The following is a 26674-nucleotide window of genomic DNA, read 5'->3' as shown; positions in this document are numbered from 1 at the left end:
TGGATCAAAGTCTTGTAAAGTATATTCGTCGTACACTGCAGTTTCTAGCGTATTTTGCAAACGTTATTCGCGCGTCGTCGTCGAACGCAAGTCGCTGCTAGGCCATTGGCTTGACGACTGGACCATCGACGAGGGTGGCGCGTCTTGGAGGTCCCAATACCTGGTAGAACGGACCACTGCTACTACACCACAGCTGCATATTGTCAAGCTCCCTCGTTGATTGATGGTGTCCCCGTTGCGCCCACACATCCTCAGGTCTTGGACGCCGCGCGGGTTCGGTTCGTGGGCGAGTAGAAAAATGGAGTACATTAGTGAACCGGTAGATTTACCATGTAAGTTTTACTACTTCATGGATGATCCATTCCGGGGTCATCCAGATGAGCCAGACGAGAAAGAGCAAGCTGCATGGACTCAAGCGTGAAGGGTTGTCCATCTGAGGCCGGTCCACAAAAACGCAGTTATACTTGCGCAGCACGTCTTTGAGCTCGAACATGCCGCCGTCGGAGGCGTCCGCCGAGAGCGGCTCGTCGACCTCGGCCTCATCGAGCTCGTCGTCGGAGGCTTCCGACGATAGGTCATCTTCATCTCCATCTTCTTTGTCCGTGTCGCCGAGGTAGAGCTCCTGGAAGGCGACGTCATCTTCATGGCTGCTTCTGTTGTCGGCGCCGTGGCGCAAGATGCGATCGGTCATTGCAGCCGGCGGCCTGAAATGGAAATGAAAAAGCCCTATCCGGATCGACGAGGTGACAAAAAGGAGGCCTTCTCGCCAAAGATCCAAAGATCGCCATCCCAATTCGGTCACAGCCTTGTCCTAATCCTAATATGACTAGAATCACGCCACCTTCTTGCCTTGAACTAGGGCGGGCGCCCCAAAAAGCGCGGGAACCAAACAACGGACGCGCCCTCGATCTCGTGGCAGGTCGTTGCCACCGTCTTTGAAGAGGAAGTCCAGCGCGCGTCGAGAACCAGACGCTTCGCGAGCGCCTCCACGAAATGAACCAATGGGTCGCGTTACCTTCATAATTACACAAAGACTTCGCATACGTAGAGACTAGCAATCTCCTTCTTCTTCATTCGCTCGCCGGTCCGTGGCTGCGCAGGCGGCGGCGCGGGGGCTCGTCTGGCTCTTCTGTCGTCGCCCTACGACGCTTGTGGCCGCGGGTGAGGCCCGTGACGACACGGTCGGTCAACTTTCCAGGCGTCGCGGTCGGCGGCAAAGCTACGCAGTTTGTCAAGGTCCTCGGGAGACGCCAGCGACTGAGGCGGCGTCATCGACTCGAGGTCGCGGTGCAGGACGATCGGCAGCGTGATCTTGGTGCGTCCTAAGAAACGGGGCGCCTCGGATGGGGCAAAGAAGCGGTCCGCAGCCACGTTGGCCGGGACGTCGCGACCCAGTCGCAGCACGTGGCCTAGAAGGCGCCAACGCTGGCGGGCAACGATCGTACTCAACGGCTCGTTGTCGCAGCGTTTGTAGAGCGCGACGTCGGCAAGCGTGTTCGGGTGGAAGATCCCGAGCAGACGACGCAGCTGCCGGCGATGGAAGCTGTCAAGGCCCGCGAGGCTGGTTGATATTCTAGAATAGGATAGTGGGTGAGGATTTTCAGATAGTGCTCCCTCAGTAATAGCCAAATGGCTCTTCGGCAGTATACCCGTCGAGCGAGATCGAGAGGGGTTGCGCTCGCCAGCGTCGTCCGTGTGGAGTCCGCCTTCTCGGTTATAACCCTAACCACTGTCTGCAGGTTGGGACGCGGACTATCCCATGCACTTCTCCATCAGTGCTAAGACGCAAAGAAAGGTCTGGTAGTAGAGTGTTGGGTCGACAGAGTACTATTATTAATAATAGTCGTTGTACGTGAGACACTACGACGTATGACGCCTTCCTGACCGCGTCAGACGCGTCAAAACCAAATACGCCAAAGCATTTCGCCGGGAAACAGCCACTCTGTGAGCCAGTAGGTGTTTCTGCAAGAGTCCGCATCGCGGTAAAGTGCTGGCTTTGTTACAACGGATAGGTTTAGTCTTGCGACGTGGTGTTTAGCCGGTTGTTTGTCTGGTATACTGCTGGAGAAGACGACTCTTGATGTCGTCGAGGGTCAAGATATCGGGGTCGCCAATGCACGGAAAGAGCTTTGGATCGCGCGCACTCCGTCGGTGCCGAACGCGGCGAATGGCCGCTTCGAGCTCTGGGTGGGCATCCCAAATTGCGTCTTCGTCCCGATCGCTCACGGCTTCAAACTGCAGCATCTCCGCGCTAATCTATTTCCACGCAACGTGAGCCCGCATCTTAACCTCTCAACCGACCACGTGGTAGAACCCAACGAGAGACCACGTCCGGTCGAAGGCTGCGTGGCGCTTCCCGACCGCCTTGAGGCCGACTGCGAGAATCGACTCTTCGACGAAACTCGTGAGCGGCGCGTCCGTAAACTGCGACAGCATGTGCGTCGAGTCGGCGAGCGGCGGCGGGCAAAAGTGCTCGAGCTGCGACGACGAGAGCGAGCCAAAGTCGTGCTCGTGGTCCGAGACCGAAACGCGGCTGAGGCTCTTGAGCAGATGCGACTCGGACGCGTGAAATGCCGAGACAGACAAGCAATTGAGCTCCAAGGGCGCCGCGACAACCACCGCATCGGCGCTACGCCCGCATACTATGAGACACACGGCGACGTCAGCAGCGTATACCGAAACGGCGTTGGGCGCACAAGGCCCGGGCTCCTCTCTGTGGGCGACGGCGGCGAAGGAACTAAGGGCACGTGTGAGCTATCTCGACTACGATAGCGTGCGTACAGATGGCAGGGTACTGCATGAGCATGCGGAGGAGGCAGTCGGTGCTGTGCTCTGCGAGATGCCGTGGGCCGTCGTGACGCACCTTGCACACGGGGCACTCGTACACGCTGGCGGCAACGCGGGTCCACTGCACTTGAGACAGAATGCCGTGGGCGGTGGCGGCCCACTGCACCACGGCCGTTGGCTTGGCCGCGCGAAAGTGGTGCACAACGTCCATCGGCGTCTCGGCTCGCTCGACGTGGGCAGTCTTGAGTGGTGACGCGGCGGGCGACGGTGACGCGCTCGAGAAGGCGACCGTGGCCTCGCTGTCGTTGGAGGCGCGCGAGACTTCTTCCGACGCCATCTCGACGTCGTCTGCGTGCACGAGTCGTCGCGGTGGCGGGGCACTTCGTTTCTATCGATCGTATTCTCTAAGTTTGTAAACAGTGTATGTGACCGTAATGCGTACGACTTGCTTGGAGAGGACTTGGGTTGCGTTCGAGAGGGCGGGACAGACGCGCATCGGGACAGGCGAGACGTACGACACTTGGACGCGGAATTTCTGCGGAATTTTGGTGGAATCATTCGTAAAGAGAGGCGTACCTGGTTTTGGTGGCGACTCGAGATGTCGTTGATGCGGAGCTTCATGGTCGTCGACGTGGCGTTCGCTTCAGGAAAGGCGCCTTCCTTCAAGTCCAAGATGCGCTGGTCGCGGACTTCGGTGCTATTGCGTGGCATGGTGAAGCATTGTCGAGTCGCTGCCGCCAGCGAACGCACCCGTTCTCGTAGAGCAGCTTGACCGTAAAGTAGCCCTTGCTCTCGAGCGGAACGTATGCGTCCGGCACGCCCTGCGTCAGGCCGACTTGGATCGCAAAGGTCGTCTGCCGGCCCTTCTGATCGCGGTACCACATTGCTGGCGGCTGCAATATAAACTTGACCCAGGCGACATAGTCGGTCGCGCCAGCCGAGTCGTCGCCTGGTCGCTTGGGCTCGAGCTTGATCATTTCCGTTGGCCGCTTGACGGGCTTGGCGCGCTTCTTGTTGCTCTCGCCGTCAAACGGCGCCATGTATGGGAGGCCGATGGCGTCGTTGCGTCGGCCTACATGGCGTGCATGAGCGGCCGGTCGATCGCATGCGCAGAGAAGAGACGCTTCATGTGCTTGGCGTGTAACGACGGGTCGTCGGGCCCCATCCATGGCATCTGGAGGTACGCGGCCATGGGCGTGACCTGCAGTGGCACGGTCATGGGCACATGCATCGTCATGCGCGGCCGCGTCGTCGCCGGTCGGTCTGTGTTCTCCATCGTGTTGCACCCGTCGAGAAATTGGATTTGGGCTGGAATTCTTTTCATTTTGACCAATCACAGACCCGTTCGGCGAATTTGAATTTCAAAGTGTCGACCTGGTGCTCGACAAGATTGTGCAAAAGCTAAGGACCATACACACACAACTGACGTCGTAGCTGGATATCTGGTTGCTATAAATCTGGTCGCCAGAAATCTGGTTGCAAGGACTCTGGTGCGCGCAGAGTCCGTCGTCGTCGTCAGGAGCGTGCAGACAGTCACTCTCGGCCCTTGGCAAGTTGCCTTCAATCTTGTCTTTTAGAAGTGGTCCATCTCGGCGATGTATTCATTTACACTCGCTCACCTCTCATGCCCGCACAGAGAGAGTCTGTCAATGACATTGTCGCTCAAGTTCAAGGCGAGGCTAAATGAAAGAGGTCATCTTATGTTCTGAGGGAATTGTCAGTACTGCTAGTAAGGATATTGCTTGAAAATTCTCTTTAAACAGTCCTAGCTACTTTGCAATCAAAGCCAAAAGATCCGAGCAGAGCCAAGATGCCCAAGTACGTCCAGTTCGCGCCGACGACGACGGCGCGGGAGTACGCGCTTGGGTTCGTCGATGGCGTCGTTCCATTCTCGGGCGCCGGCATCGGCTTTGCGGGCTACGAGTACGTCGAGGTCACGCGGCCGCTGGTCGCGCAGGCGGAGCGACGGCCCCACGCGCTCGCCGACACGCAGAAGGTCCAGCGCGTCTACGACCAGCCAATGCTGCCGCTGGCCGACGTGGCTACGATCGTACGTCTCATGGTCGCGTCCGAGACAAGCCGCGCTCAGCGCGCCTGCACAAACCGGTCCATGGACGATCGATCGACTCTTCGCGTGGACCGAGAACCCGGGCAAGAGAACTGGCCGTCCAATCGTGTGCGCCAGGCGACGCTCGCGGTCTGCCTCCGCGCTTCCTCGCCAGAGACGGAGACAACATCGAAGAAGCGGAAGGCTTCCACCGACGAGACACGTCTCGCGAAGCGGCCAAAGCTCGCCGAGGCCGATGCGAGCTATCGCTGCGCGATCCAGTAGCGTCTCAACCCATCCATCCCAAGCGTTCAAGTGCATGCTTCTTCCGATCGCCCTTAGCCTGTCCGTTCCGACGAAGACATGCATACGGAACGTCTTGCATCTTTCATTACATGTGCTCAAGCGCAAGACCAAACGCTGTCACGCCAATGTCGGCGCACACGAAGCACTTTTCGATCGAGAAGACGTCGGTGACGCACTCGGGCGTCTCGAGCGCCTTGAGCCGCAGGCTCGACTCCATGTCGATCCAGACGGGCGCACCGCCCGACGCTGCCTGAACGCGCTCGAGCATGCTGCGGATGTTGTTGGGGCCAATGCCGCCAGCGTACCCGCATGGAATGTTGGACAGTGGCTTGGGAAAGTCCGTCATGGGCACGCCAAGGCCGCACGACGCATCAAAGAGGAGGCTCATGTTGGCGGGCGGCGCCGCAACGAGCGGTTCCCAAATAGCCTTGGTCTCGGTGTTGCATTGGATAATCCACTCGACCTGCGGCACGCGCGCCATGCAGCGGCGAATGTTGGCGCCGTACTCGTCCATGCGACCGGCCTCGACAAGCACGCGGTTGGCAGCGGTGGCGTTCACTTGCACGCGGTGGAAGCCCAAGGCGTAGAGCTCCTCGACGAAGGACGCATCGCCTCCCAAGATGGCTTGGCAGCGCGACCCGCAGAGATGGCCCGCTAGCTTCATTGGCGTCGCTCGGGCGCACGCTGCAAGCTGGTGCACCCAGCTGCTGGTCGCATAGCGCGGGCTGCCTTCGAGGTCGGGGCGGAAGAGCACGCCCCACTCGATCCACGGGTAGTGCAATGAGAGCGTCTGGAGGAGCTTCGGGTGCACCGAGTCGTCTGCGCCGCAAAAGCCCATCGCGCGGAGGCTCAGGGACGTCGTCATCGTTCTTGCCAGCGTCCAAGTGTTTTCGCCAATCCGCCGCTAGTTGGACTGTGATTGGCTGTTTTTCAACTTGAAGTTGCACACAGAACTGGGTTTGAGATCTTCCAGCAACTTGCACATTCTGCGCCCACGTAAGACGACCCAACTCGTAGTCGCGCAATTTAGCCGCATCATGCCAGCACGCGCGACTGATCGCGGCTCTGTCCCGAGGACGCCATGCGACGTGACCGGTGTCAGGTGGTAGGCAAGCGTCCAGAAGGATCATGAGGAAAATTCCCTCGCACCAAAGGCAGAGCACGAAGAGCAAACGCCTTGCCATGGAAAATACATTATGGTGACCGTCACTTTCTATCGGTCCGAGTCGGTCGGCGGCGACTCGAGGAAGAACAACGAGAGCTCATGCAGCACGAGCAGCGACGCCTCGCACGTCCCGACCGGCGTCACGGTCTTGTGCGTCGCCAGCAGCAGTCGATTCAGCCAGCTTTGCAAACCTACGCACAGCGTAAGATCACCTACCCGAGAGCGCAAATACGTACCAGCTTGGCGCTTTCGGATGAGGGTCGTGTGCCAGCACGAGACAGTGTCCCACGCGCGTGGCCATCGGCTGGGAAACCGCGTCGCTTTGAGAGCGCGATGCAGGTCCTTGCAGTAGTCGCACACGTGGCGATGGTCGCTTGATGCAGTGATCTCGAGCAAGCGTCGTCGCAAGCCAAAGCAGTCGCTATAGCGTCGGCGGAGCTGGTACTGGGGCGCGACGCACTGCTGGAAGGATCCCACCGAGCCCAGCTGCGGCAGCGCGTAGAAGACGTCGAGAATGTAATAGACCGTCGACCGCGCTCTTTGCCCAGGCTCGAGCGCGATCGTCGAGATCGCCACGGACTGGAGGTACCCGAGTGCCCGCGCCTGCTTGCACCACAGAGGCACGTGCGTTCGCATGACGTAGTCTGTCGAGTCTTGCGACGACGTTCTACTGCGCGTGAGGCGGCTGCGCTCGATTTCGAGTGTGCTTTCGCTGCCGGGGCGAGAGATGTAGCTGTCGGCGTCGTAGCTCACTTCGTCGTCGTCTTCAAAGTCGTCCTCGGCGTTGTCGCTGCCCATTGTCAAAGTGAAATGCAATTGTGGTAGTAGCGGCGTCGGTGTGTTACTGCCGGTCTCGGTCGCGCCAGTTCGACAGGACTCACGTCAGAACTTCACCCAACGCGTCGCCTGCGATCAGCATTGCAAAACGACCAAATCGAAGCTTTCGAGTAGCTTGACCTGCTGTTGCGAGCGCATATCGCCAGCCACGTCAGAAGCATTGCACGCGTTCTTGGCGCCGCGAAAAGGACTCGACGGCACGAACAGTACTTGGCGCCAATCGCAGCGAGTCTTTGCCCCCAGCTTGGTTCGCAGAAGGCCCCGCGGATCTCATCCTGTGCGTGGGCCTCGTCGGCATCTCCGTCGTCGCTGCGAAGCGCAATGAGGCTGGAGAAATAGCAACTTCGACACATATGCCACCGGTCTTTGCTGAACCACAGCTGTCCTCCTCCACACCGAAGGCGGTTGATCGCTGACAACACTCCCGTCTTTGGTCTTTGGCTAACACGGCTATTTTCTAACCGTGCATATGGTTTCCTTAAATAATCAAAAGGATAGGGCAAATACAAGACAATAGTGTCCACATAACACAGTTTCCGCCTATCTTAACACTGGCTTGCTCGTGTTACAGACTGTATTATAATTCTCACCATTGCCCTTGGGTAGCAAATGATATGTGCATGATTTTTACTATTGGATACAAAAAGCAAGCTTTTTAGGTAAAACACGTATTTAATTGTATGTGGCGCGGTATGGACGTGCAAAAAAGCATGCCAATCATCTGCCAGCTGCAGCCAGTTGGTCGGTCGGATGATTGTGCCAGAACCAGATATGGAGACGACGACGCGGAAGGCCACGTTCTCGCAGGGCAGCGCGGTCGTCGTGAACGGCCGCCACCAGCACCTGCACAGCGTCTCGTTCGTGCCCCAGTCGCCGCGCGCCGTCGTCGTCTTCCTCCCGTCGACCGGCGAGAGCTGCGGCCGGTATGCGAGTCTCTTCAAGTTCCTCGCCAGCCACCAGATCGCAGTCTTCGCTCTCGAACAGAGCCCGGTCATTGACGACACACTCGTCGACAACTCGCTCTACAAGCACCCGAACCCCGAGCTCAACGTCGAGCGCATCTCAGCCAACGCCGCCGAGCGCCCAGCACCCAGCGCCTGCTGTGTCCAAAAGTACGTTGACGACGTCCACCACTTTGTACGGGGCATTGCGCGCCGGCTGGGCGACGCCGACGTCGACTACTTTCTCTGCGGCGTCTTCTATGGCGGGCTTATGGCCGCGCACACGGCGATCGAAGCAGGGTTTCCGTGGCGCGGGCTCATCATGACGTCGCCCGACCTCTCGGGCCCGATTGGGTACCTCGAGTCGATCACGACCAACTTGTCGGCCAATCTCGAGAAGGTGCGTGCGCTCATGCCCCGCCGGCCGTCGTTTGCCATGTTCCGCCAAAAGCGTACGTCCGGGATACGACACTCCGTTTACTAATTAGTGTCTCTTGTAGTGATGCCCAAGCAACTCGACCACATGGGCAACAACTTTTCGTTCATTAGCGACCCGACGACGTCGCCCGGCGAGACGGACGAGGATTTCGAGACGGACGACATGCACTTGAACGCGGCGCGGGAGCTTGACCACCGCAAGACGAGCTTGAAGCTGCCCGTGCTCATCCTCAACGGCAAGGCCGACGCCAAAAAGCCGCGCATCAAAGCCGACCGCTTCGTGCGCCAGATCGGTGCCAAAGACAAGACCGTGACCGAGTTCAAGGAGCTCTACAACAGCCTCGGCGGTGATGCGCCAGAGGTGAATACCGCCGTATACGAGTGGATCGTGAGCTACCTTCCGACGGCCATGACGCCCCAGGACGATGCACCGGGTCGCCCGTCGACACCTATGGTGGGTGCGCCGTCAGCGGAGGTCGAGGCAAAGGGCAGTCCCCCGGTCGAGCCCAAGCACGAAGAGACGCATGAAGAAAAGATCTTTGTGGCGGCGGCGACAGCGACAGCCGCGGTGACCACCGAGGCACTTGTCGCGGCCGCGAAAACCGCCGAGCCCGAAATCGTGACGCGATCGACGCGGCTACCGTCGATCGCCGAAGCGACGGCGACGGCGTAATCAAAGCTGGCTTGAGTAGCGACAACGACTAGATAATGAATGAATGGACAACGTGCTTAAGAATGGATGCGGGATATTTCAACTGGTTCTTGTACTACGACTAGACGACGACGTCGGGGATTTCTAAAAAGGTGACCAGCAGTCGCATCACAGTGCAGAAGCCGTGGCAGCGCGACTCAAACTGTCCAGGATGCGCCCGCGCCACCGAGATAATCGTCGTGAGCCACGCCTCGAGCTGGGCCTGGCGCAGCGTGACCCAGTACGGTCCTCGGTGCGGAAACAGCGTGTCGTCGAGAACCGAGAGCACTTGGTAGCAGTAGACGCAGCTGCTTCCGCACGCCAAGACAACGCGCGTGAGCTCGGCGCAGAGTTTGAAGAACTCGGAGAAGCGCCGGTGCACGATGTACTCCGTGACCGCGTATGCGTCGACGCGGGACCGCCGGGCGCCGCGACTCGTTGGCTTGGCGCTGGCGACCGCGAGGTGCGCGAGCGACGTGCGGAGACACACGTGCAGCGCGTACTCGACAACAACGCCGGGGCAGGGCAGTAGCACCAGCGTCGGCGCCACCTTGCCAGCGCACGCCGGCCGCTTGAGCGTCACGTGGTCGATGTGGTTGAGCGCGTTCGCGTGCTTGGACCAAGACGCGAGGCCGCTGAGCTGGTGCTGCAGAGGCATGTTGCTCGACCAGCTTTCTTGTTGATTCTACAGCCTCGTTGATGACGAACTTGGACGCAAAAAGACGCAAAAGTTGAAGTTTGGGCGCATACGTTAGCGGCGCTATGGTCATCGGTGGCACCTCCGTTTAGTGTGCGCTCGCGACGATCTTCTTGCATCGCGCAGCAGCGCAGCGCGGCGAAGCACTTGCTCGCCGCTTGGAAAAGACCTGCGAGGATCCCAGGCTACAGTTCGTCATGCTGGCTGTCACGACGACTGATGGATAAAGTGCAGTGACTTTGATTCGAGCGGTGTGGCATCGATCTGACGCAATGCTGGAGGACCACAGAGGTGGCAAGAAGGCGTCGGGTGGCCAGTAAACGAAATTACCATAGTCCTCTAACTCGCTTCAAGGACACAAGGAAGCTCGCGGCGGCTGCTTCAAAGTAGTCTCAGATATTAAGGTCTTTGGGGCTGTTTTGGAAAGGGTCTGGCCTGCGCTTATGCTTGGACCGCCATTGTCGAGTTGCTGCGTATGCACGTGTCGTAGGTCCAAGCCGTCAACCACGGAGGCCAGGTCGATCGACGACACTGTGCACAAACAACAGACTACAAGTTTCCCAAACGCAACTTGTCTTGCGGACCGTACGTTGTCGTACATGGTACACGACGAGTACTGTGCCCGTACGGTACATGCAGTCTACAGCCGTGCGCTGGAGTGCCCTCGCTGCAAGTTGCAGCAGCAGCAGCAGCAGCCCACGTCAAGGATCCAGTGCGAAACGTCGCGTAGGAGCATGACGATCAGGTGCGCTCGCAGCTTGGTCCAGAGGGTCTGAATGGCCGCATCTTCAACGCCGTGGGCACCAGCCACGGCGTATCTTTTTGCTTTGCTTGTGCGGTCGTGTGCATTCCAAAGTACCTGGGAGGATTCGGAGCATGGCAAGCTGACGGCACGAGCCCAGCTCATTGGTGAAGCTTCTGGATCATTGGGCCTCCACCGAGCTCTTGATCCCATCGTTCTCGACGACGACGCGGGCCCAAAACAACGACGTGCAAATGAGAGCAGAAAAATGGTGTCCGTCGCACATGTCGCGATACCCGATAGCATGGGTGCTTCCCGCAATGCAAACAGGCCTGAGTTGGGCTGTGAAGTAGTAGCACCGGATCTGGGTGGCTGCCTTTCCTTCTCTTTGGCGAGCGGGCTAAGGATAAGCAGCTCGCGTGCTATCGAATGGATGGCCCACTCTTCCCAGTGGCCCAGGTTGTCCGTTCTAAGAGCGGAGCACGCTTTTATGCCAAGTCCGGCCGTCTTTGTGCCACCAAGGACGCAGACCAGTCGTCGACACCGTGCCCCGAAGTTGTGGTGTACATATTCACTAGACTTAATTAATTAATTGTTCATATTATAGAGCCGTCTTCCTTGGACGGAGGCGTCGAGGTTACGACGACGGCGACGAGCTAATGACGGCGAGCGTCGACGAGAAGGCGTTCTGATACTGCGCGAGGAGCTTTTGCTGCGCGTACGTGAGGTTGGTGTCGGGCGTGAGTGGCTGGTCAAAGTCCTTGGGGTCCAGCGATCCCAGCGCGAGCGCGACCGTTATGTCGTGGCCAATGTAGACGTGGAAGGGGGACGAGGCGTCAAAGAGCGCAGCGTTCGAGACGTCGTAGCGCGTGCCGTTGAAGATAATCCATGGCCCGTTCTGCGTCGTGAGGCACGGGCGCAGCGTGACGGGGAAGGGTCGTTTGGCGCCGAAGCCCAGTGGGCACTTGGGCGCGCCGTCGCTGCCTTGGGGCGAAGTCGAAGATTTGTCGAGGACCGTGCGCACGGTAGAAGTCCATTTCGCATCGCGGTACATATCGGCCATGATCCCAACAATTGGAAACTGCAGTCCGAACGTTGCGAGCCAGGAGCAGAGCGTAGCTACTTGGGCAGCTGAGAGCGTGTCTTTGTCAACTTCTTTGTCGAGTGTGGCCTCAATATCACCTGCCACGTTTCGTTGACGCGCATTCGCATTATCCGTGGTGCGCAGGCAACCGGAAAACACCAGCGTCGCGTCATGCCCGCCAATGTCGCCAAACGTTCCGTCCGCGCCGACGAAGCCGTCGAGGCTGGCCGTGTCAAAGACGACGCCGCAGAGCGACACCCACGTGGGCTGCGACCGAAGCTCGGCGACACTGATCCGGCGCGAACTCACGCCGTGACACCGCTTCGAAGAGTAGTTGTAGCACACGTAGCAGAGCCCGGCGACGGCCGCCAAAGACACTGCTGCCGCCTTCATCCTGCTCGTTCGTTCTGGGAACACTATCTGGGAATGGGCAAACAAGGTTCCGATATTCGGCCTGTCTGGTTGCACCACATTGAAGCTCGTGCGACCACAGTTGGCGACGGCGCGTTGACGTCCACGGTAGTGCGTTGCGCCCACGATCTTGATTACAGAACGTTGCAGACACTGCGGCGCACGGATCGGGCGCATGGCGGGCCACGCTGCACGCATCGCAGCCCAGACCGCGGCGAAACTGCGTGGAATTAGCCATTTGGAAGGCTAGGACAAGTCCCAATTGGGCCGAATGGATGGAGATCTCTGCGATCGTCCATAGCTATCGCCCACCACCCAAGACTCCTCGAGGCGCCCAAGACATCGTCCCAAGAGAAAGCGAGCGGCGTTGAAGAAGCTATCCGAGACGTGTCTTCAGAGGTGGTTTGCTTTGCCGTGCTAGAGTGGCGCGGCGGTCTTCACGTTATAACACATGTTGGCGGTCGGTAAAAAAAGGATTCGACTTGTAGCACGCACCTCAACAAGGGATGGACAAAGGGGTGCTCAAGAAATGTGTGTTTGACGGCAAGGCCAGTCGTCTCCTGCTTGCAGTGTGCCGTATGCCATGGCAATCTCCGATGGGGTGATCGCTTGGTAAGTATCAACGCCGCCGTAGCACGTCGGGGCGAGGAATTGCGTGCGGGTAGCCGCACCCACAACGCGATTGATGCGGCGCGTTTTTGTGTTATAACGGACAACAGAGCGACGTGGAGGCAAGTTCAAGCTGGGACACGATCGAGCTGCTCGGGTGTCTTCTTTCAATTTGCAAACCTGCATAGAAAGGGAGTTCGTGGAGCGAAGCTACGCTGCAGCTTCTTTATTTCAGGTACCGTCAATGCACTGTACATAATTGGGTAGCCAAGCGCGATCCCGTCGACTACATGGCGGCGGCCCGCCTGCAGAATGGTACCGTGGCACACTTGGTGATGACACATTATCGGACGACGCCGTGCAGGCAAGCGACGCAGTTGGCGGGTTGCCACACCCATCGACTTCAGGATCTTGTTACTACCGATACATACAGATAGCGCAATCCAGCGCCGCGCTTTGTCCACAGCGCATCCACACAGCAGCACGATTTAAGCTTGCACCACGCCCTTGGATCGCCTTGGCTTTCGACGGGCTCACAAAGCTCTTGGCTGGGGTTGCGTGTGAATAGTCGCATCGAAACCAGGACATGTCCGAATTCATCCGTCGTCACAGCGTGGTGACAAACTTCCGACGCCGATGCTTCGAACCGTAGCGACGTTGCTCACGAACGGTGGCGTCCCGCGCGCCTTGGGCGTGCGCGAGCGCGTGGCGAAGCGCTTCCAAGGCAAGACGGTCGACGCTCTTCTGGCCGATGGCATCATCGCGCCGGCGTCGCTCGGCCAGTCACTCAACATTGTCTTCGCATCATGCTCGCCGACCTCGGACCACGACGTCGACCTGCGCGAGTTCGTCGAAGGAGCCCGCCACGCAGTGCATACAAGTGTACAGCACATGTTTAGCAAGTCCATGGTCCAGTGCCAGCTCGATCGCACGACGCCGTCCGAGGAGGCCAATGCGTTCCTCATGGCCGCGTGCGCGCCGCCGCTGTACCAAAAGCTGCTCGATAAGAAGTCGCACTCGGTGACGCCGACGCAATATGCAGTGCCACAGCGCGTCAAGAAGTGTGCGATTGTGTCGGCCAAGTACACGCAAGAGCCTGATGAGGACGAAGTGCTCAAGTTCACGGTAGCGAGCGACCTGGTGTGCGTCATGAAGCCACTGTCAGAAGACCCACCGAGTAGTAGCGAGACCAACAAGACACTCGACGACAAGACGGTCGAGGTCGCTGTCACAGCCACGTTTCGAACAAACATCGTACCGAGCGGGAACCTCGACTGGATCCTCGAGAACGTTCGCATGGCCAAGCTACCCGTGTCGGCATCCTAGTGCTTGGCCACGAGAGACTTTACTTGAAGTAGAAGCGTATTGCAAATCTCTACACCGCGCTTGGCTCTGTGCCCATTGGTATAAAAGATCACAAATCGTTGCCGTACGATCGTGCCGCCCACCGCTTGCGAAAGTTGTCGATGAGACTTTCGACTCGTCACGAGCTGTCATCAATCAGAAGCCCACTAAGTGAGGCTGTAGCTCAAACCTAGCACGCTTCTAGAGTCCAGTTCTTTGGTGTCCGGCACGCTGACCAGGTCGAGCCGCAAAAAAAACTCCGAGCCGACCTGATCGGTACGGAAAGACGCACCAAGTTGCGTGTGCATATCCTTGCCCGACAACAGAGCGACCAAGGCCAAGGTGGCTGAACGTAACGTTAGCGACGTCGCGTGCACCACGATAGCTTGACGGCCGATGCATCGCACCTTGAATGGTGCCCCAGCCATCGCCTCGAAGGGCGTGGGCGAAGTTCCATGGCTTCGAAATTCGACGCAAAGACACGCAAGCATGGCGGACAGTAGCGACGAGTGCTACGTCGACCTCTCGGCCGCGATGGACGCCGCAATAAACAAGATGTGGCAGTCGTACGACCCGAACAACAACGGGTTCCTCAACCGAGACGAGGCCCGCGAGCTCCTCATCTCGACGCTCAAGGAGATGGACGTGCCCGGCGACCTCTTGAGCGACGACGCGTTCGATGCGATCTTCAACGAGTTCGACACGGACGCCAACGGCACCATCTCCAAGGATGCGATCGTGGCCTTCTTTAGCACCTTTATGGACTTTGCCCATAACGAGTAACAACAATTGCACCGCCGTTTCGACGTTCTGTGCTATAATAGCGTACTATGGCGCTAGTCAAGATCAGTCCGTTTGCCTTTGCGCCGTCGCACGTCGTCGTGCCCATTGGCAGCACCGTGACGTGGGTGCATGCCAACCCGCTCGCGCCGCTGCATTCCATCACGAGGTACCGGTACATGGTGCGGCACATACAGAGAGATGCGAGACGTTGCGTAGCGTCGATGGCAGCGCCGACTCGCCCGAGCTGGCACTCGGGCATAGCTTTCACCGCGTCTTCCACGCCGCCGGCACGTTCCACTACTACTGCTACCGCTACTCGTTCATGGAGGCGTCGGTGACGGTCGTCGATGCCGCGCCGCGCGTACCGACACCGCCGCCAATGATGCTCGCGACGTCCGAGCCCAAACTCATGACGACCCACGACGCGTTCGTCCATGCTGCCTCTTTGAACCAAACCACGGTCCTCGCTCGATGGTTGAGGCGCGAACTCGTTCTCGGAAGCTTGACTTGGCTTAGGATTGAGAAGGGACTGGCCGTTGATGCCGATGATTCCGAGGGTCAAAAGGCGCTATGCATGGCCGCCCGCCACCAGTCTCTCGACGCCATGCAGCTTTTGCTGGCACATGGCGCGAGCGTGCATGCAACACAGAGCTCCGGGGTCCTAACTTCATATGCATAGCTCGGTGCTGATGCTAGGACGTACTTCGTAGGGCCAAACCGCGCTGCACTGTGCTTGCACCTGGGGACGCCAGTTGGCCGTCGAGCTCCTCCTCACCCACGGCGCGCGTGTCGACAGCTGCGATGCGTCGGTACGGACGAATACGCTCGTATTTTCGTCACGTCTCGAGCGTAGAAGCAAACGCCACTGCACTGTGCGAGCAGGAATGGGCACGTCGACGTCGTGCTTTGCCTCTTGCGAGCGGGCGCGGACCCACACGTGGCAGACGAGGTTACTCTTTGCCGATTCATCTCTAGCCTCACGCAAAGTAGTTGGGGCACACACCGCTCCAAGTTGCCACCGACTGGAAGCGCTTGGACGTGCTTGAAGCGCTCACACGTACACGACTACGAAAGATTGGGAGTCGTATGTAATTATGCCTGGCTGCTAGACTACGTGTCGACCACGTATCGGACCGCCATGGCGCGCAAACTCGAGCTCGCCATGGCCTATGTGCGCTACGAACTGCCTCGTGGCGTGCGCGACACCGTCTCCGAGTACTTGAGCTAGAAGGGGGTGTAAATATAGCTTTTGCAACTTGATGCGATGTCTCGTCCCTGCAGCGAGAAGAGGACCATTGACGCACTCACAAGCTTGGACGTGGCGTCGGCGCCGCCGCTCTCAGTGCTCGTAGGCCACCATCGTCGCCGGAGGCCCTCCTTTCACATGCATGTAGCAACACGCGTCCGTCTTTAGCACATGCGACATCCCTCCGTCGCTCTCGCTGGTGGCTTCGAATAGATCGCTCCGTACTCACTATTGCGCGCGCTTAGGACGACGCATTGCACCTCCTGCACACGAGCCAGAGTCTAGTGCGGTGCGGCGAGGCCCAAACCCTTGCCCTATAGAACGCGATGCTAGGTGGCTTCTCAACGACCGGCAGCACTTGCGCAGCTGCAACAAACGTGCAGCTATGACGCGGCCAAAGCTCGAAGTCCATGTCGATCTGCGTAGGGCTCAAGCAGCAGCTCGAAGCATCGACCTCCTCCGCTGCGATCGTGCGCCGGCAGTCGGCACCCAACTTTATGGCGACAAGTTCCGCCGCCAAGGTCGCCGTGGTCCGCGTCCAAACGCTCGTGCGAGGCTTCCTCGTACGTCTGGCACTAATAGTGTATGATGCAATATATTGGTGGAGTCGTAGGCGCGCCGGCGGTTCCAAAAGCTTCTTATCGCTCTCTTCACGGCGCCGCGCACGTAGCCAAGTTACCGTACCCGCTCCAACCGCACCTCGAGGAAGCGCCCGCGAAACTCCGTGTCGTGGAGCTTGCCTACCGTTGTACTGAGCGCTATGTAGTGGTTCGGAATGTCTACCGATGATGATCTGCGCGTCTTCCGGCGTCGGGGTGCGCACGAGGGCGTAGCCCTTGGAGCGGCCGTCCGGGCCTTGGATGACTTCGACGTGGTCCACAGTCGCCGCGGACCGCGCCACGTCCTTGACGTCTTGCCACATGGCGTCAAACGGAAGCTACATGATGCGATGAGTGCGTGGAAGCGCATTCGAGACGAACGTTGCCAATGTAGACGGTGCACATGGGCGGGTGCGAGTGGTGCCCCGCCCCTGGCCGGGCGCCAAATGGCGGCGGACCACCGCGGGCCATCGGCGGACCTCGGTGCCCTGGGCGCGGCTCGCGGTCTTCACGCACAAAAATGGGGCGATTGTCGAGCTTGGTGTCGGTGAGCATCTGAATTGCGCGCTGCGCCGCTTCCGGCGTGTCGTACTCGACGATGCCGCAGCCTTTCGAACGCCCCGTCGGCTCGAGCATGACTACCGATACATGTTCAGCATCTTTCTCGCAATCAAGGAGAAGTACCGTCGGCGTGCAGGACGTTGCCCGCCTGCTTCATGTGGTCCTTGAGGTCCTGCCACTTGACGCTCCACGAAAGGTTCCCGACGTACACGCGCGTGCCGCCGCCGGACGTCGGTGCAAACGGGTTGTTTGGTGCAAAGCCGTGCTGCGGCGGAGGCGCGAACGAGGTGGGCGGCGCGTATGGCGCCGGCGTGTGGCTGTACGACGTCTGCGGAATGTCGTAGGACGTCACGGGCGCTGCCGTGTACGAGGTCGGCGGCACATCGTACGACGTTACCGGTGCTGGTGTGTACGCCGACTGGGCGGCGAGCTGCGCCTTTGCCTCTTCGCGGTCCTCGCGGACAAAGATCTTGCGCCCGAGGAGCTCCGTGTCCGAGAGCCGCGAGATCGCGTCCATCGCCATCGCGTGCGTCGCAAAGGTCACAATGCCACAGCCCTGCACACGATACGATCAGATATGCGCTGCCACAACCAGAGAGCGCACCTTGGAGCGCCCATTGAGTTCCTGCTTGACTTCGCACTCCTCGACGTCGCCCGAAATGCGCATGTGGTTCTTCAAGATCTCCGTCTTGACATCCCACGCCAAGTTTCCCACGTACACGCGCCGACCCGTGCCCCCTGCAGTACGAGCTGCGTGACAGTGCTGCCAGGAGGCGAGTATTGTCTACCTTGGTGCGACTCGCGGGTCCGGTACGGCGCCGCCGCCGCCGCATGGGCTGCGCGGTGCTTCGGGTAGCCGCGGATCTTGCCTGCCCCGGACGGGCTGCCATGGTCGCCCATCGGCGCCAAGTGGGCCTCCGCATGCTGCATCATCATCCTGTTTCTGTGTGGTCCTTTCCAACACCAGTGTTTCGCCTCCGGGAAATAGCCGGACTTCGCCTCGTCGCTCATTGGCTGAAATCGTATCCGAGAAATACACGTCATACAAAAATCAAGTTATCTTGGAGTCGCGACCTCGAAGCTTAACGCTGGCGCCCAATCAGCGCTGCGAGCTAGAATCGGCATATGCCTTCCAAAATGGTTTTGACCGCCCAAAGACGCCAAATAGAGGGCTTGGCGGGTGGAGGCACCCACATGCAGAGTCACCGTCCAAGCCTGTCATTTGCACAACGCGGTTTTGGCGGCGTAGATGCACTTGTCGAACAGTAGACCAGCGCTCCAATCCCATGGTATTTCTCCTTGACACTATATGTGGCATATGCCCAATTTAGGGAAGAAACGCCGAATTTGCCGACCTGGTCACTCAGAAAAGATCCAAGGCCGATCACCATGCACTGGACCATACCCGTGGTCATCTTGGGCATAGTATGGCTTCCACGGGCCACGACGGCGTCGCCGCCCGAGCTCTTTGCCCTGGATGGCAATGGAGACCCCGTCGCTTGGTGGGTCGTGCTAAAGCTTCCGTCCATGGTTCGCGATGCGTCCGGCGCGTACGTCGCCACGCCCTGCGACTGCGCGTCGCCCGTGTGCTCGCGCGAAGTCGATCCCAATCGTCGACATGGTCTGTGCTACCTCTATGCAGATGCAAACCGACCACAGCTGCAACACTTTCGCGCGCTGGGCTACGACTGCCTGGGTCAAGGCGGCCGCGATCCGGTGAGCCAAACCTTGCGGCAGCGAGCGAACGCGACGCATTGGGCGTACTTTAACGACCAGCTCAACGGCATTGCGCTCAAGCAGGACAAGTCGCTCGTCTGCAGCGGACACGCCGCGTTCAACGCCCACAGCAAAGGGCTCGTCGCGTTCGAGGCCACGAGCGGCGGCTTTGTGCTGCAAACATCGACGCCCAACTTTCCCGACCCGACGCCTTCGCCTGACTTTGAGCGCCTGGGCTGCCAGCACGACAACAACGTCGAGTATGCGCAGCATCTTTTCGCCGTCTCGGTCGGCGACGCGGCCCTCGCGACGATTGCGTCCGGCTGGCGCGCGGCACGGCTGTGCTCAGCGAACCATTACCACGCCATCGGCAACCTTCTCGTGAGCCCGTCGCTTCGAAACGTATCGACGCTCTCAGGCACGGCGCGTGCTGTAGCGTCCGTCATGGTGGACCCGCATTTACCAGTGCAGCCGTCTCAGCAGGTGCAGGTGGCTACAAAAGGCAACCAGAGCGTCGCCGTGCACGGGCTCTTTAAGAGTCGGACAGCCGAGGTGCCGCCGTGGGCTTTGGTTGCAACGGCCTTTGCCACGGACGTGAGTGTCGCGTCGTGGTGGGACGAAAACTACGGCACCCCGACGCTCTGCGACGGCGACAGCTATGGCGCCGCAGCCCACGCGTTTTGCTTGCGCCCTACGGAATCACCGGTGGCGCTGCGACCTGACGGCACATTCCCGTTCAACGTCGAGAACCTCATGGACGCCAGGTATCGTCTGCGGCTACGTGCTGTGTAAGGCAATCGCTATGATAGCTGGACGCTGCCGACCGGTCGCGTGACGTGGTCACTTCGCGGCGGGCGCGTTCGGGACGGCAACCACGGTATAACGTCTCGTGTCAAGCGTCACGCTAACGAGGGGTACGTGTCTAGCCAAGTGGGGCATTGCGACGCCGCGTCATTTGAGGGAAGCCACGTTGTCCATTTTTGGCGATCTCAACATGGAAGGGTTTCCATGCTCGTCGTCGTGCGCGGGGTCCCAAGGTGGCCGCGGTGGCACCTTCTTCGCCCTCGCCAACCGTGAGCTCCACGCCAGCCTCACCGCGCTCGTGACCAACGTCTGTGGCTGCGGTGTATCTCCTGCGATGTCGATGACGTATGTCGATCGTCGGCTGTGCGGTCATGGGTGCACCAAGAGGCTGCATGCCTCAGAGCAATTGCCCGGCGTCGGCAACTCGACCACGTCCTACTGGCCTCGCACAGAAACGAACGTCGTCGCCTTGGCCTGACGCCGCCCGCAAATGACGCCTGAATATAGTTTTTTTAAGGGGTCTTAGGTGGCTCCATCACTGCTGGATATGATTTGCACCTTTGGTACATGCAAAGCAGTCTAGTAAGCACGGCAGCATGCCTGCCGTTGTGTTTCGTGTGCGACTTACGAGGAGAGATCCAAGCCAATCTCGAGGGTGAGTGCTGCCAGATAGGACAGTCAAGACGGCTCGTCGCAGTTGAACGAACGCGCGACGAGCTGTTGCCGAGTTGCTTGTGGCGTTGTGCTTGGTCATGATACTGACGTGTTCTTATCCGGATGGGTCGGTCAAATGTTGGTCGACACACACTCAGGTTCCCGGTGGCACAGCATGGTCGACGCACTCGCCGACGTCGCGCGCTGGTACCGGTCGCAGAAGCTCCCAGGAACGTCATCGCCCGTGAGCTCTGACACGCGGCTGCACCGCATTCTTCAGCTCGACGCCACAAGAGCCTACCTTCGCACCAAGATTGAGGCGCTAACGTCTGCACTTGCCAGTGCGTGGCGCTCGTCTTACACTTGCTCGTAGACGCCACGACCACGGGTGCGTAAGCCTCGAGGCCGCGCTGTACATTGAGCTGCTCGACCCAGCGGATCCCCGGCTAGCGCACGTTGTCGTTGACCGCATGGACACTGGTGCGTTCTGTGATTAACCGGTTTTCGCGACGTTTCGTCTTGGATAGAGCAAAGCAAGATGGCAATGGAGCGCTTCGCATTCAATGTCTCGATGGCAGCGCAACTACGCGCCTTCAAGAAGACGCAAGCTACGCGTGCGCGAATCGACGCAACGTCCGTGGCGACAGTGGATGCCAAGGATCTGTCCTACGACCAATTCCTAGCCGGTCTCCCCAAAGACATTCTACGACTAGCGGCTCAGGTGGACGGTATCCTTAGAGTACGCTTTGCCCAAACGACCTGTGGTTCTTCGTGGCGGCGCCCATCTTGTCTTGACGAAAAAGGTCTCGCAATGCACGATCCACAAGTGACAACAGCGCCAGAAGTAGATGTGGAGTCTGGCGTCGCTTGGCGCCAACGCCGCCGTCGCCTCCAAGCCAATGCCAACAAAGCGCTACGTACACGACTCGGTGCAGTGGGCGCGGCTCGAGGACGGGCCTACGATGCCGCTTGGTGCGTTCGTCGACGGGTTGGAGAAGAGCGATCTGTACGTCCACGACCACTCGGTACCGCTGCACCTTCCAGGTATGTACTCGCCGACTGTGTATTCGTGCATATTACTGAACGTGGATAGAGCTTGTGGAGGACGTTGCGATTCCTGCGATCTTTGCCCACGACTATCTCCAACGCTTGCCAGAGTACCCCGCATGACTGTCCATACGGCAAAACGAACACGTCGTGTAGAGGTGCGCTGTACCGAGAGACGTGGCCGAGTCTCTTTGTCGGACCCAAGAACACGGCGAGTCAGCTCCACATCGACTCGTTTGGCTCCAACTTTTGGATGGCGCTGCTCGACGGACGCAAACAGTGGATCCTCGTGGACCCGCGCGATATGCATTTGCTGCGCCCTCGACGGTACCCCGGTCTCCACGATGTTGTGTTTGACGTGGCCTTGCCTACCACAGCTGACGACGATCCCTTTTGGTACGCCTGGATATGCGCATAAGATCTTAGATGCGGTGATGAGGTATGCTCGTCGGGAAGAGTGCGTCTTGGAGGCCGGCGACCTTCTCTTTGTACCGACGGGAACGCCCCACTACGTGCGCAACCTCACAGCCACGCTCGCTCTCTCGGCCAACTACATTGACCGCAGCAATGCAGAAGTAGCGGTCGACGCACTGACGCGCCAGGTATCTACCACGCGGCCATACGAGCTCGCATCTCGCGCTACACATAGGCAAGCACGGATCCACGCGCGGGCGACGTTGCGCGCCATGTTGCGCAGTGCATGCGCGGGCCACAACCCGCCGCACACGCCACACAAAGCGTCCCGTTTGCCACCTTCAAGTCTCCGATGCAAGCACCCGATGATGCGCCGCCAGCCGCCAAGCGGCGTAGACTCGACGCCGAGTTCCTCGCCGACTGGAGCAGCGACGACGAGGCTCCTAGCGACGACGGCGCAGCGCTTCCGCAGCGCTAAGGTCGTGCAGCTGGAGGCGCAGGCTTGGTCTTGTGGCCGGCAGCGACCAGCTGGTTGCAGCTCCCGTTTCAATCCAACAACAGCGTCCGGTTAAAAAATAAACTTGGCATTTGTATGGTTGGACCTCTGCGTCCTCTAGCGATGTTCGAAATTCACTGCGTTCGAAGGGCGTGGGATTCATCATTTGACGATGTCGACGCGGACCATCGAAGCGCACAAGTACCTCAAGAAGTCGCCGTCACAGGGCCTTCAGGAGCTCGAGGCCGGCGCCACTCGGCCCACGTCCGCCAAGTCGGCCAAGGACCTCGGGCCCGACGTGGTCCCGGCGACGTCCAAGCCCCGACCCAACCAATGCCGCGTCATCATGGGTATGATCACGGGCAGCTACATCAACATCTTGCTCCTCGTCATGCCCTTTGCCGTCTACTCGTACTACGACAACTGGGGCGACATTCCAGTCTTCGTGCTCAACTTCCTCGCCATGATGCCACTGGCCAACCTCTTGGGCGAGGCGACCGAGACGCTCGCCGAGCACTGCGGCGACATGATTGGCGGCCTCGTTAACGCGACCTTTGGCAACGCTGTCGAAGTCATCATTGCCATCTTTGCGCTGCGTGAAGGCGAAATCGGGCTCGTGCAGTCGTCGCTCATTGGCTCGATGCTCTCCAACCTGCTTCTCGTGCTCGGCTGCTGCTTCATTGCGGGCCATCTTGGCGGCGCCAAAGAGTCCATGTACTGCGGGTCGTCGGCGTCGACCAACATGTCTCTTCTCTTCGTCACGAGCTTTGCCATGCTTGTCCCGTCGTACTACCAGCACAGCCATGCGGGTGAGATTGCCAAGAACGGGACGTTGACCGCGGCCGAAAAGGTCAAGCAAATCGAGGAGCGCGACAAGGCAGTTCTCAGCCTCTCGCACATCTCGGCGATCTTCCTCATCGCCATGTACATCCAGCTCATGATCTTCCAGCTCTACACGCACCGCCCGTCGAACGAGAAGAAGAAGAACGACGACGACAACGGCGAGAATGGCGAACGCACCGAAGACGAGGACGAGAACGAGCCCGAGCTCTCGGTGTGGGGCAGCGTGCTGCTGCTTGGCGTCTCGACGGCGCTTGTGGCCGTGCTCTCGGAGTTTCTCGTCTCGTCCGTCGACGGCTTTACGGAAAAGGCCGACATCCCCAAGTCCTTTGTGGGCATCATCCTGCTGCCGATCGTCGGCAACGCCGTCGAGCACCTCACGGCCGTCAAGGTTGCGCTCAAGAACAACATGGAGCTCGCCATGGGTGTCGCCGTCGGATCGGCCACTCAGATCTCGCTCTTCGTCGTGCCCGTCTGCGTCGTTGCGGGCTGGATCATGGGCCAGCCCATGACGCTCGCCTTCCCGACCTTCGAAGCGCTCTCGTACATCATCTCGGTCGTCGTGGTGTACGCCATCGTCGTCGACGGCAAGTCCAACTGGCTCGAGGGCTCGATGCTCCTCACGCTCTACTTTCTCATCGGTGTTGCCTTGCTTGAAATCCAAATCTAACAAGATATGGATCTTGGGTGTTGGTCTCGATGTGACATGCCCAATGTATTCATTACCGGTACCTTAGTTTTTCAATCGATGTCGGCAGACTATGGCTTGTGGAAGCGCAGCCTGTGTCCTCGCGATAGACCATCCGCGAGAGCTATTGGTGAGCAAGCTGTGATGCCTTGCGATCACCGTGAAGCGTCTTGATTCTGGAGCTATCGAGATCTTGGTTCCGATACGACTCCAAAACGGCATTGGTCCACACCTTCCACATGAGCTTGGATAGCCGCTGACCACCGCTTTTTCATTGATGTGAATGACAGATGCATATAAGCGGTGATATGCTTGCCGCTCCTCCATCCCAAAACATTGTAGTTTGTTGCCCAATTTTGATCCCAGCACCAGCAGGTTGAAGGCGCCTGGATAGATACATGCTGTGTAATTGGAGGTAGGTGCAACAGGTGGCGACAGCGCCAAGATTCGTTTCGACTCGGGATTGCAGCCCCAGAAAAGAGTGGTCATGGTCGTAAGCCGCAGCAAGTGCCACGTGGATCGTACGGCGTGAGCAGCCATGCAGTTGGCGGGTTCACCAAGTGCCACGTTTGCGTATCCAAAGCACTGCGGCGCTATGAGCCCAGGATTGCGTAGGAAGCGCTGCTTGACACATATCTCCTGGGACATTCAATCACGTTTCGATGGCCGGCTTGATAGAGGCGCGCGACTTGATCATAAGTTATTGAGCGAAGTGCCACGACCTGTTGAGTCGAGTGGTGGGGGACCGACGATCAACTGCGCACCCATTCCGCTCTGCAAATGCATCCAGGATGCGACGCCATGATGAGCACGCAGGTGCGTGTGTCCATGATCATAAAATCCTGTCTCTGGCTTTGCCAATTTGGCAACTGTCCAAAGGCGGTTGCTGCAATCTACTCTAGTCTTTCTACGACTAGAACGAGGACAACGACTAGAATGCGACTGGGCGCGTGTCGCTTGGCGACCAGACTCGAACGCGCATGTCTTGGCGCCCTCCTCGTGGCTGCGAGGCAGGCCAGCACCAATTTATTAGTAACCTTTCCCGCCTCACAATCCAAGTGACCAACGCGACGCCGCGAGGTGATTGGTGGATACTTCCGGATAAAGACTGTATATCCGGTGTTGAAAGATTCACGGGGGTTTCCTCCTGCGTTTCCTCCGCTCATTTTGAGTTTCAGATGATTCTAAACAAGGCAAAAGAAGAGCTGCGCCGGTCGCCCCCGCCCCAGCACGACCACGAGCTCTCGTACCCCCAGCGCAGGCTGAGCACGAAGGAGAGCCTCCCGCTCATCTCGCCGGCGCCGACGGCCCGCGCCATGGGCTCGGAGCTCGCGACCAACCTCTCGTCCTGGCTCACCGAGTCGTACATCAACACGCTCCTGCTCTTTGTACCCTTTGGCGTCTGGTCGTACTATGCCAACTGGAACCCAGCGTGGGTCTTCACCTTCAACTTCCTAGCCATGATCCCGCTCGCGCGCACGATCGGCGATGCCACCGAGGCCGTCGCTTTCCACGCCGGCGACACGATCGGCGGCCTTGTGAACGCGACCTTTGGCAACGCCGTCGAGGTCATCATCGCTATCTTTGCACTGCGCGATGGTCAAATCGCCGTCGTGCAGTCGTCGCTTCTTGGCTCGATCTTGTCCAACCTCTTGCTCGTGCTGGGCTGCTGCTTCATCGCTGGCGGTACCGCCGTAAAGGAGAGCAAGTTTAACGACACTTCGGCGTCGGCCAACTCGTCGCTTCTCATGGTCTCTTGCTTTGCGATGCTCGTGCCATCGTACTACCAGTTTACGAGCTACACGGACACGACGTACTCGACTGAGCAGACCGTACTGCACCTCTCGCACATCTCGGCCGTCTTCTTGCTCCTCATGTACCTGCAGCTGCTCTACTTCCAGCTCAGTACGCACGCCCATTTGTTCAACGCTGCCGAGGCCATGGACGCCGACGAAGACGAAGAGGAGCCCATGTCGATGCGCTCGGGCCTCCTCGTGCTGGCCGTCGCGACGGTCGGTGTCTCGATCCTCTCGCAGTTCCTCGTCGACTCGATCGACGGCTTTGTTTCGTCTACACAGATCAGCAAGTCGTTTGTGGGCATCATCATCCTCCCGATCGTCGGCAACGCCGTCGAGCACATTACGGCGGTTCGCGTCGCGCTCAAGGACCGCATGGAGCTGGCCATGGGCGTGGCTGTCGGGTCGGCAACCCAGATCTCGCTCTTCGTCGTGCCGGTCACGGTCCTCGCTGGCTGGATTCTCAACCAGCCTATGACGCTCGCTTTCCCGACGTTCGAAGCCGTCACGTACGTCACGTCGATCGTCATTGTGTACGCGATCGTCGCCGACGGCCGCTCCAACTGGCTCGAGGGCTCGATGCTCCTCACCATGTATGCGCTCATCGCCGTCGCGCTCTTGTGGATCCACGTCTAGACGATCGGTCCACGTATAGACGTATTCTTAACCCCGTAGGAAACATAGTTCCAGTAGTAGCTTTCGTTGTATGGTGGCGTCGGGTATGAAGCTATGGATGCAGCTGTGCTAACTAGGTGTCTTCTGTGCGCTCGTTTGACGTAGCGCTGTCGCTGAATGCGGATGCTGCCCTTCCGACACTTCCAAGCTTTGACGCCAGTAGCAACGCAGCAATGCAGAGACTGGCAAGATAGTGCTGTTGATGACCAAGTTGGCGCTTTCCATATATTCATATTTTGAGTCGCGCTGTTTGGTG

At 59.1% G+C, this 26674-nt stretch overlaps 15 protein-coding genes across 15 annotated transcripts; 8 read left to right on the top strand and 7 right to left on the bottom strand.

Annotated features, from left to right (window-relative positions):
• Positions 1-283: 283 nt before the first annotated feature.
• SDRG_00834 (hypothetical protein) lies at positions 284-711 on the bottom strand. The gene has a single exon (XM_008606332.1). It carries the CDS (start codon positions 689-691, stop codon positions 326-328), a length of 366 nt encoding a protein of 121 aa, XP_008604554.1. The 5' UTR covers positions 692-711; the 3' UTR covers positions 284-325.
• Positions 712-2292: 1581 nt separating this feature from the next.
• On the bottom strand, positions 2293-4063 carry SDRG_00833 (hypothetical protein; the record flags this gene model as incomplete). The annotated part of the gene is made up of 7 exons (XM_008606331.1): positions 2293-2629; positions 2677-2737; positions 2782-3175; positions 3230-3322; positions 3364-3484; positions 3538-3859; positions 3910-4063. 7 exons carry the CDS (start codon positions 4061-4063, stop codon positions 2293-2295), a joined length of 1482 nt encoding a protein of 493 aa, XP_008604553.1.
• A 534-nt stretch (positions 4064-4597) lies between these two features.
• Positions 4598-5119, top strand: SDRG_00832 (hypothetical protein; the record flags this gene model as incomplete). Its single annotated transcript, XM_008606330.1, has 1 exon — positions 4598-5119. The coding sequence occupies one exon, from the start codon at positions 4598-4600 to the stop codon at positions 5117-5119; it is 522 nt and encodes a 173-aa protein (XP_008604552.1).
• Positions 5120-5202: 83 nt separating this feature from the next.
• SDRG_00831 (hypothetical protein) lies at positions 5203-6059 on the bottom strand. Its single transcript, XM_008606329.1, has one exon. The coding sequence runs from the start codon at positions 6003-6005 to the stop codon at positions 5226-5228; it is 780 nt and encodes a 259-aa protein (XP_008604551.1). The 5' UTR covers positions 6006-6059; the 3' UTR covers positions 5203-5225.
• Positions 6060-6302: 243 nt separating this feature from the next.
• On the bottom strand, positions 6303-7177 carry SDRG_00830 (hypothetical protein). Its single transcript, XM_008606328.1, has 2 exons — positions 6542-7177; positions 6303-6496 (listed from the first exon to the last, which is right to left on the bottom strand). Exons 1-2 carry the CDS (start codon positions 7101-7103, stop codon positions 6354-6356), a joined length of 705 nt encoding a protein of 234 aa, XP_008604550.1. The 5' UTR covers positions 7104-7177; the 3' UTR covers positions 6303-6353.
• Positions 7178-7890: 713 nt separating this feature from the next.
• SDRG_00829 (hypothetical protein) lies at positions 7891-9261 on the top strand (the record flags this gene model as incomplete). The annotated part of the gene is made up of 2 exons (XM_008606327.1): positions 7891-8535; positions 8584-9261. Coding segments are annotated over 2 exons (1256 nt in total), but the record flags the coding sequence as incomplete, so codon positions are not given.
• SDRG_00828 (hypothetical protein) lies at positions 9144-9943 on the bottom strand. Its single transcript, XM_008606326.1, has one exon. It carries the CDS (start codon positions 9868-9870, stop codon positions 9295-9297), a length of 576 nt encoding a protein of 191 aa, XP_008604548.1. The 5' UTR covers positions 9871-9943; the 3' UTR covers positions 9144-9294.
• A 1249-nt stretch (positions 9944-11192) lies between these two features.
• SDRG_00827 (hypothetical protein) lies at positions 11193-12280 on the bottom strand. Its single transcript, XM_008606325.1, has one exon. It carries the CDS (start codon positions 12126-12128, stop codon positions 11289-11291), a length of 840 nt encoding a protein of 279 aa, XP_008604547.1. The 5' UTR covers positions 12129-12280; the 3' UTR covers positions 11193-11288.
• A 741-nt stretch (positions 12281-13021) lies between these two features.
• SDRG_00826 (hypothetical protein) lies at positions 13022-14200 on the top strand. Its single transcript, XM_008606324.1, has 2 exons — positions 13022-13070; positions 13120-14200. The coding sequence occupies exon 2, from the start codon at positions 13392-13394 to the stop codon at positions 14079-14081; it is 690 nt and encodes a 229-aa protein (XP_008604546.1). The 5' UTR covers positions 13022-13070; positions 13120-13391; the 3' UTR covers positions 14082-14200.
• A 388-nt stretch (positions 14201-14588) lies between these two features.
• On the top strand, positions 14589-16798 carry SDRG_00825 (hypothetical protein; the record flags this gene model as incomplete). Its single annotated transcript, XM_008606323.1, has 14 exons — positions 14589-14878; positions 14950-15048; positions 15099-15356; positions 15399-15540; positions 15593-15691; positions 15736-15831; positions 15873-15939; positions 15992-16097; positions 16164-16230; positions 16277-16327; positions 16374-16417; positions 16462-16505; positions 16555-16691; positions 16742-16798. 14 exons carry the CDS (start codon positions 14589-14591, stop codon positions 16796-16798), a joined length of 1557 nt encoding a protein of 518 aa, XP_008604545.1.
• Positions 16799-16803: 5 nt separating this feature from the next.
• Positions 16804-18224, bottom strand: SDRG_00824 (hypothetical protein; the record flags this gene model as incomplete). Its single annotated transcript, XM_008606322.1, has 6 exons — positions 16804-16868; positions 16912-17065; positions 17109-17365; positions 17412-17844; positions 17893-18026; positions 18077-18224. 6 exons carry the CDS (start codon positions 18222-18224, stop codon positions 16804-16806), a joined length of 1191 nt encoding a protein of 396 aa, XP_008604544.1.
• A 441-nt stretch (positions 18225-18665) lies between these two features.
• SDRG_00823 (hypothetical protein) lies at positions 18666-20371 on the top strand. The gene is made up of 3 exons (XM_008606321.1): positions 18666-19768; positions 19814-19881; positions 19931-20371. The coding sequence occupies exons 1-3, from the start codon at positions 18678-18680 to the stop codon at positions 20284-20286; spliced, it is 1515 nt and encodes a 504-aa protein (XP_008604543.1). The 5' UTR covers positions 18666-18677; the 3' UTR covers positions 20287-20371.
• A 266-nt stretch (positions 20372-20637) lies between these two features.
• Positions 20638-22401, top strand: SDRG_00822 (hypothetical protein; the record flags this gene model as incomplete). Its single annotated transcript, XM_008606320.1, has 9 exons — positions 20638-20789; positions 20836-20942; positions 20990-21148; positions 21201-21265; positions 21311-21506; positions 21556-21619; positions 21666-21905; positions 21949-22111; positions 22159-22401. The coding sequence occupies 9 exons, from the start codon at positions 20638-20640 to the stop codon at positions 22399-22401; spliced, it is 1389 nt and encodes a 462-aa protein (XP_008604542.1).
• Positions 22402-22591: 190 nt separating this feature from the next.
• Positions 22592-23929, top strand: SDRG_00821 (calcium/proton exchanger; the record flags this gene model as incomplete). The annotated part of the gene is made up of 1 exon (XM_008606319.1): positions 22592-23929. One exon carries the CDS (start codon positions 22592-22594, stop codon positions 23927-23929), a length of 1338 nt encoding a protein of 445 aa, XP_008604541.1.
• Positions 23930-25124: 1195 nt separating this feature from the next.
• Positions 25125-26528, top strand: SDRG_00820 (calcium/proton exchanger; the record flags this gene model as incomplete). Its single annotated transcript, XM_008606318.1, has 1 exon — positions 25125-26528. A coding segment is annotated over one exon (1255 nt), but the record flags the coding sequence as incomplete, so codon positions are not given.
• Positions 26529-26674: the final 146 nt, after the last annotated feature.

This window comes from Saprolegnia diclina (assembly GCF_000281045.1).
Source record: "Saprolegnia diclina VS20 unplaced genomic scaffold supercont1.2, whole genome shotgun sequence".
Lineage (NCBI taxonomy): Eukaryota > Oomycota > Saprolegniomycetes > Saprolegniales > Saprolegniaceae > Saprolegnia > Saprolegnia diclina.
Note: the sequence above shows the minus strand (reverse complement) of the source record. Positions and strands in the feature narration are given on the sequence as shown.

Excerpts from the sequence above, each read along its gene's own strand:
- SDRG_00834 (XM_008606332.1), bottom strand. The coding sequence starts at position 691 with ATGACCGATCGCATCTTGCGCCACGGCGCCGACAACAGAAGCAGCCAT.
- SDRG_00823 (XM_008606321.1), top strand. The coding sequence starts at position 18,678 with ATGCACTGGACCATACCCGTGGTCATCTTGGGCATAGTATGGCTTCCA. Across the intron at positions 19,769-19,813 it reads GAGAACCTCATGGACGCCAG|CTGGACGCTGCCGACCGGTC; the intron begins GTATCGTCTGCG and ends TCGCTATGATAG. Across the intron at positions 19,882-19,930 it reads CGTTCGGGACGGCAACCACG|CCAAGTGGGGCATTGCGACG; the intron begins GTATAACGTCTC and ends GTACGTGTCTAG.
- SDRG_00830 (XM_008606328.1), bottom strand. The coding sequence starts at position 7,103 with ATGGGCAGCGACAACGCCGAGGACGACTTTGAAGACGACGACGAAGTG. Across the intron at positions 6,497-6,541 it reads CATCCGAAAGCGCCAAGCTG|GTTTGCAAAGCTGGCTGAAT; the intron begins GTACGTATTTGC and ends CGCTGTGCGTAG.
- SDRG_00827 (XM_008606325.1), bottom strand. The coding sequence starts at position 12,128 with ATGAAGGCGGCAGCAGTGTCTTTGGCGGCCGTCGCCGGGCTCTGCTAC.
- SDRG_00826 (XM_008606324.1), top strand. The coding sequence starts at position 13,392 with ATGCTTCGAACCGTAGCGACGTTGCTCACGAACGGTGGCGTCCCGCGC.
- SDRG_00828 (XM_008606326.1), bottom strand. The coding sequence starts at position 9,870 with ATGCCTCTGCAGCACCAGCTCAGCGGCCTCGCGTCTTGGTCCAAGCAC.
- SDRG_00831 (XM_008606329.1), bottom strand. The coding sequence starts at position 6,005 with ATGACGACGTCCCTGAGCCTCCGCGCGATGGGCTTTTGCGGCGCAGAC.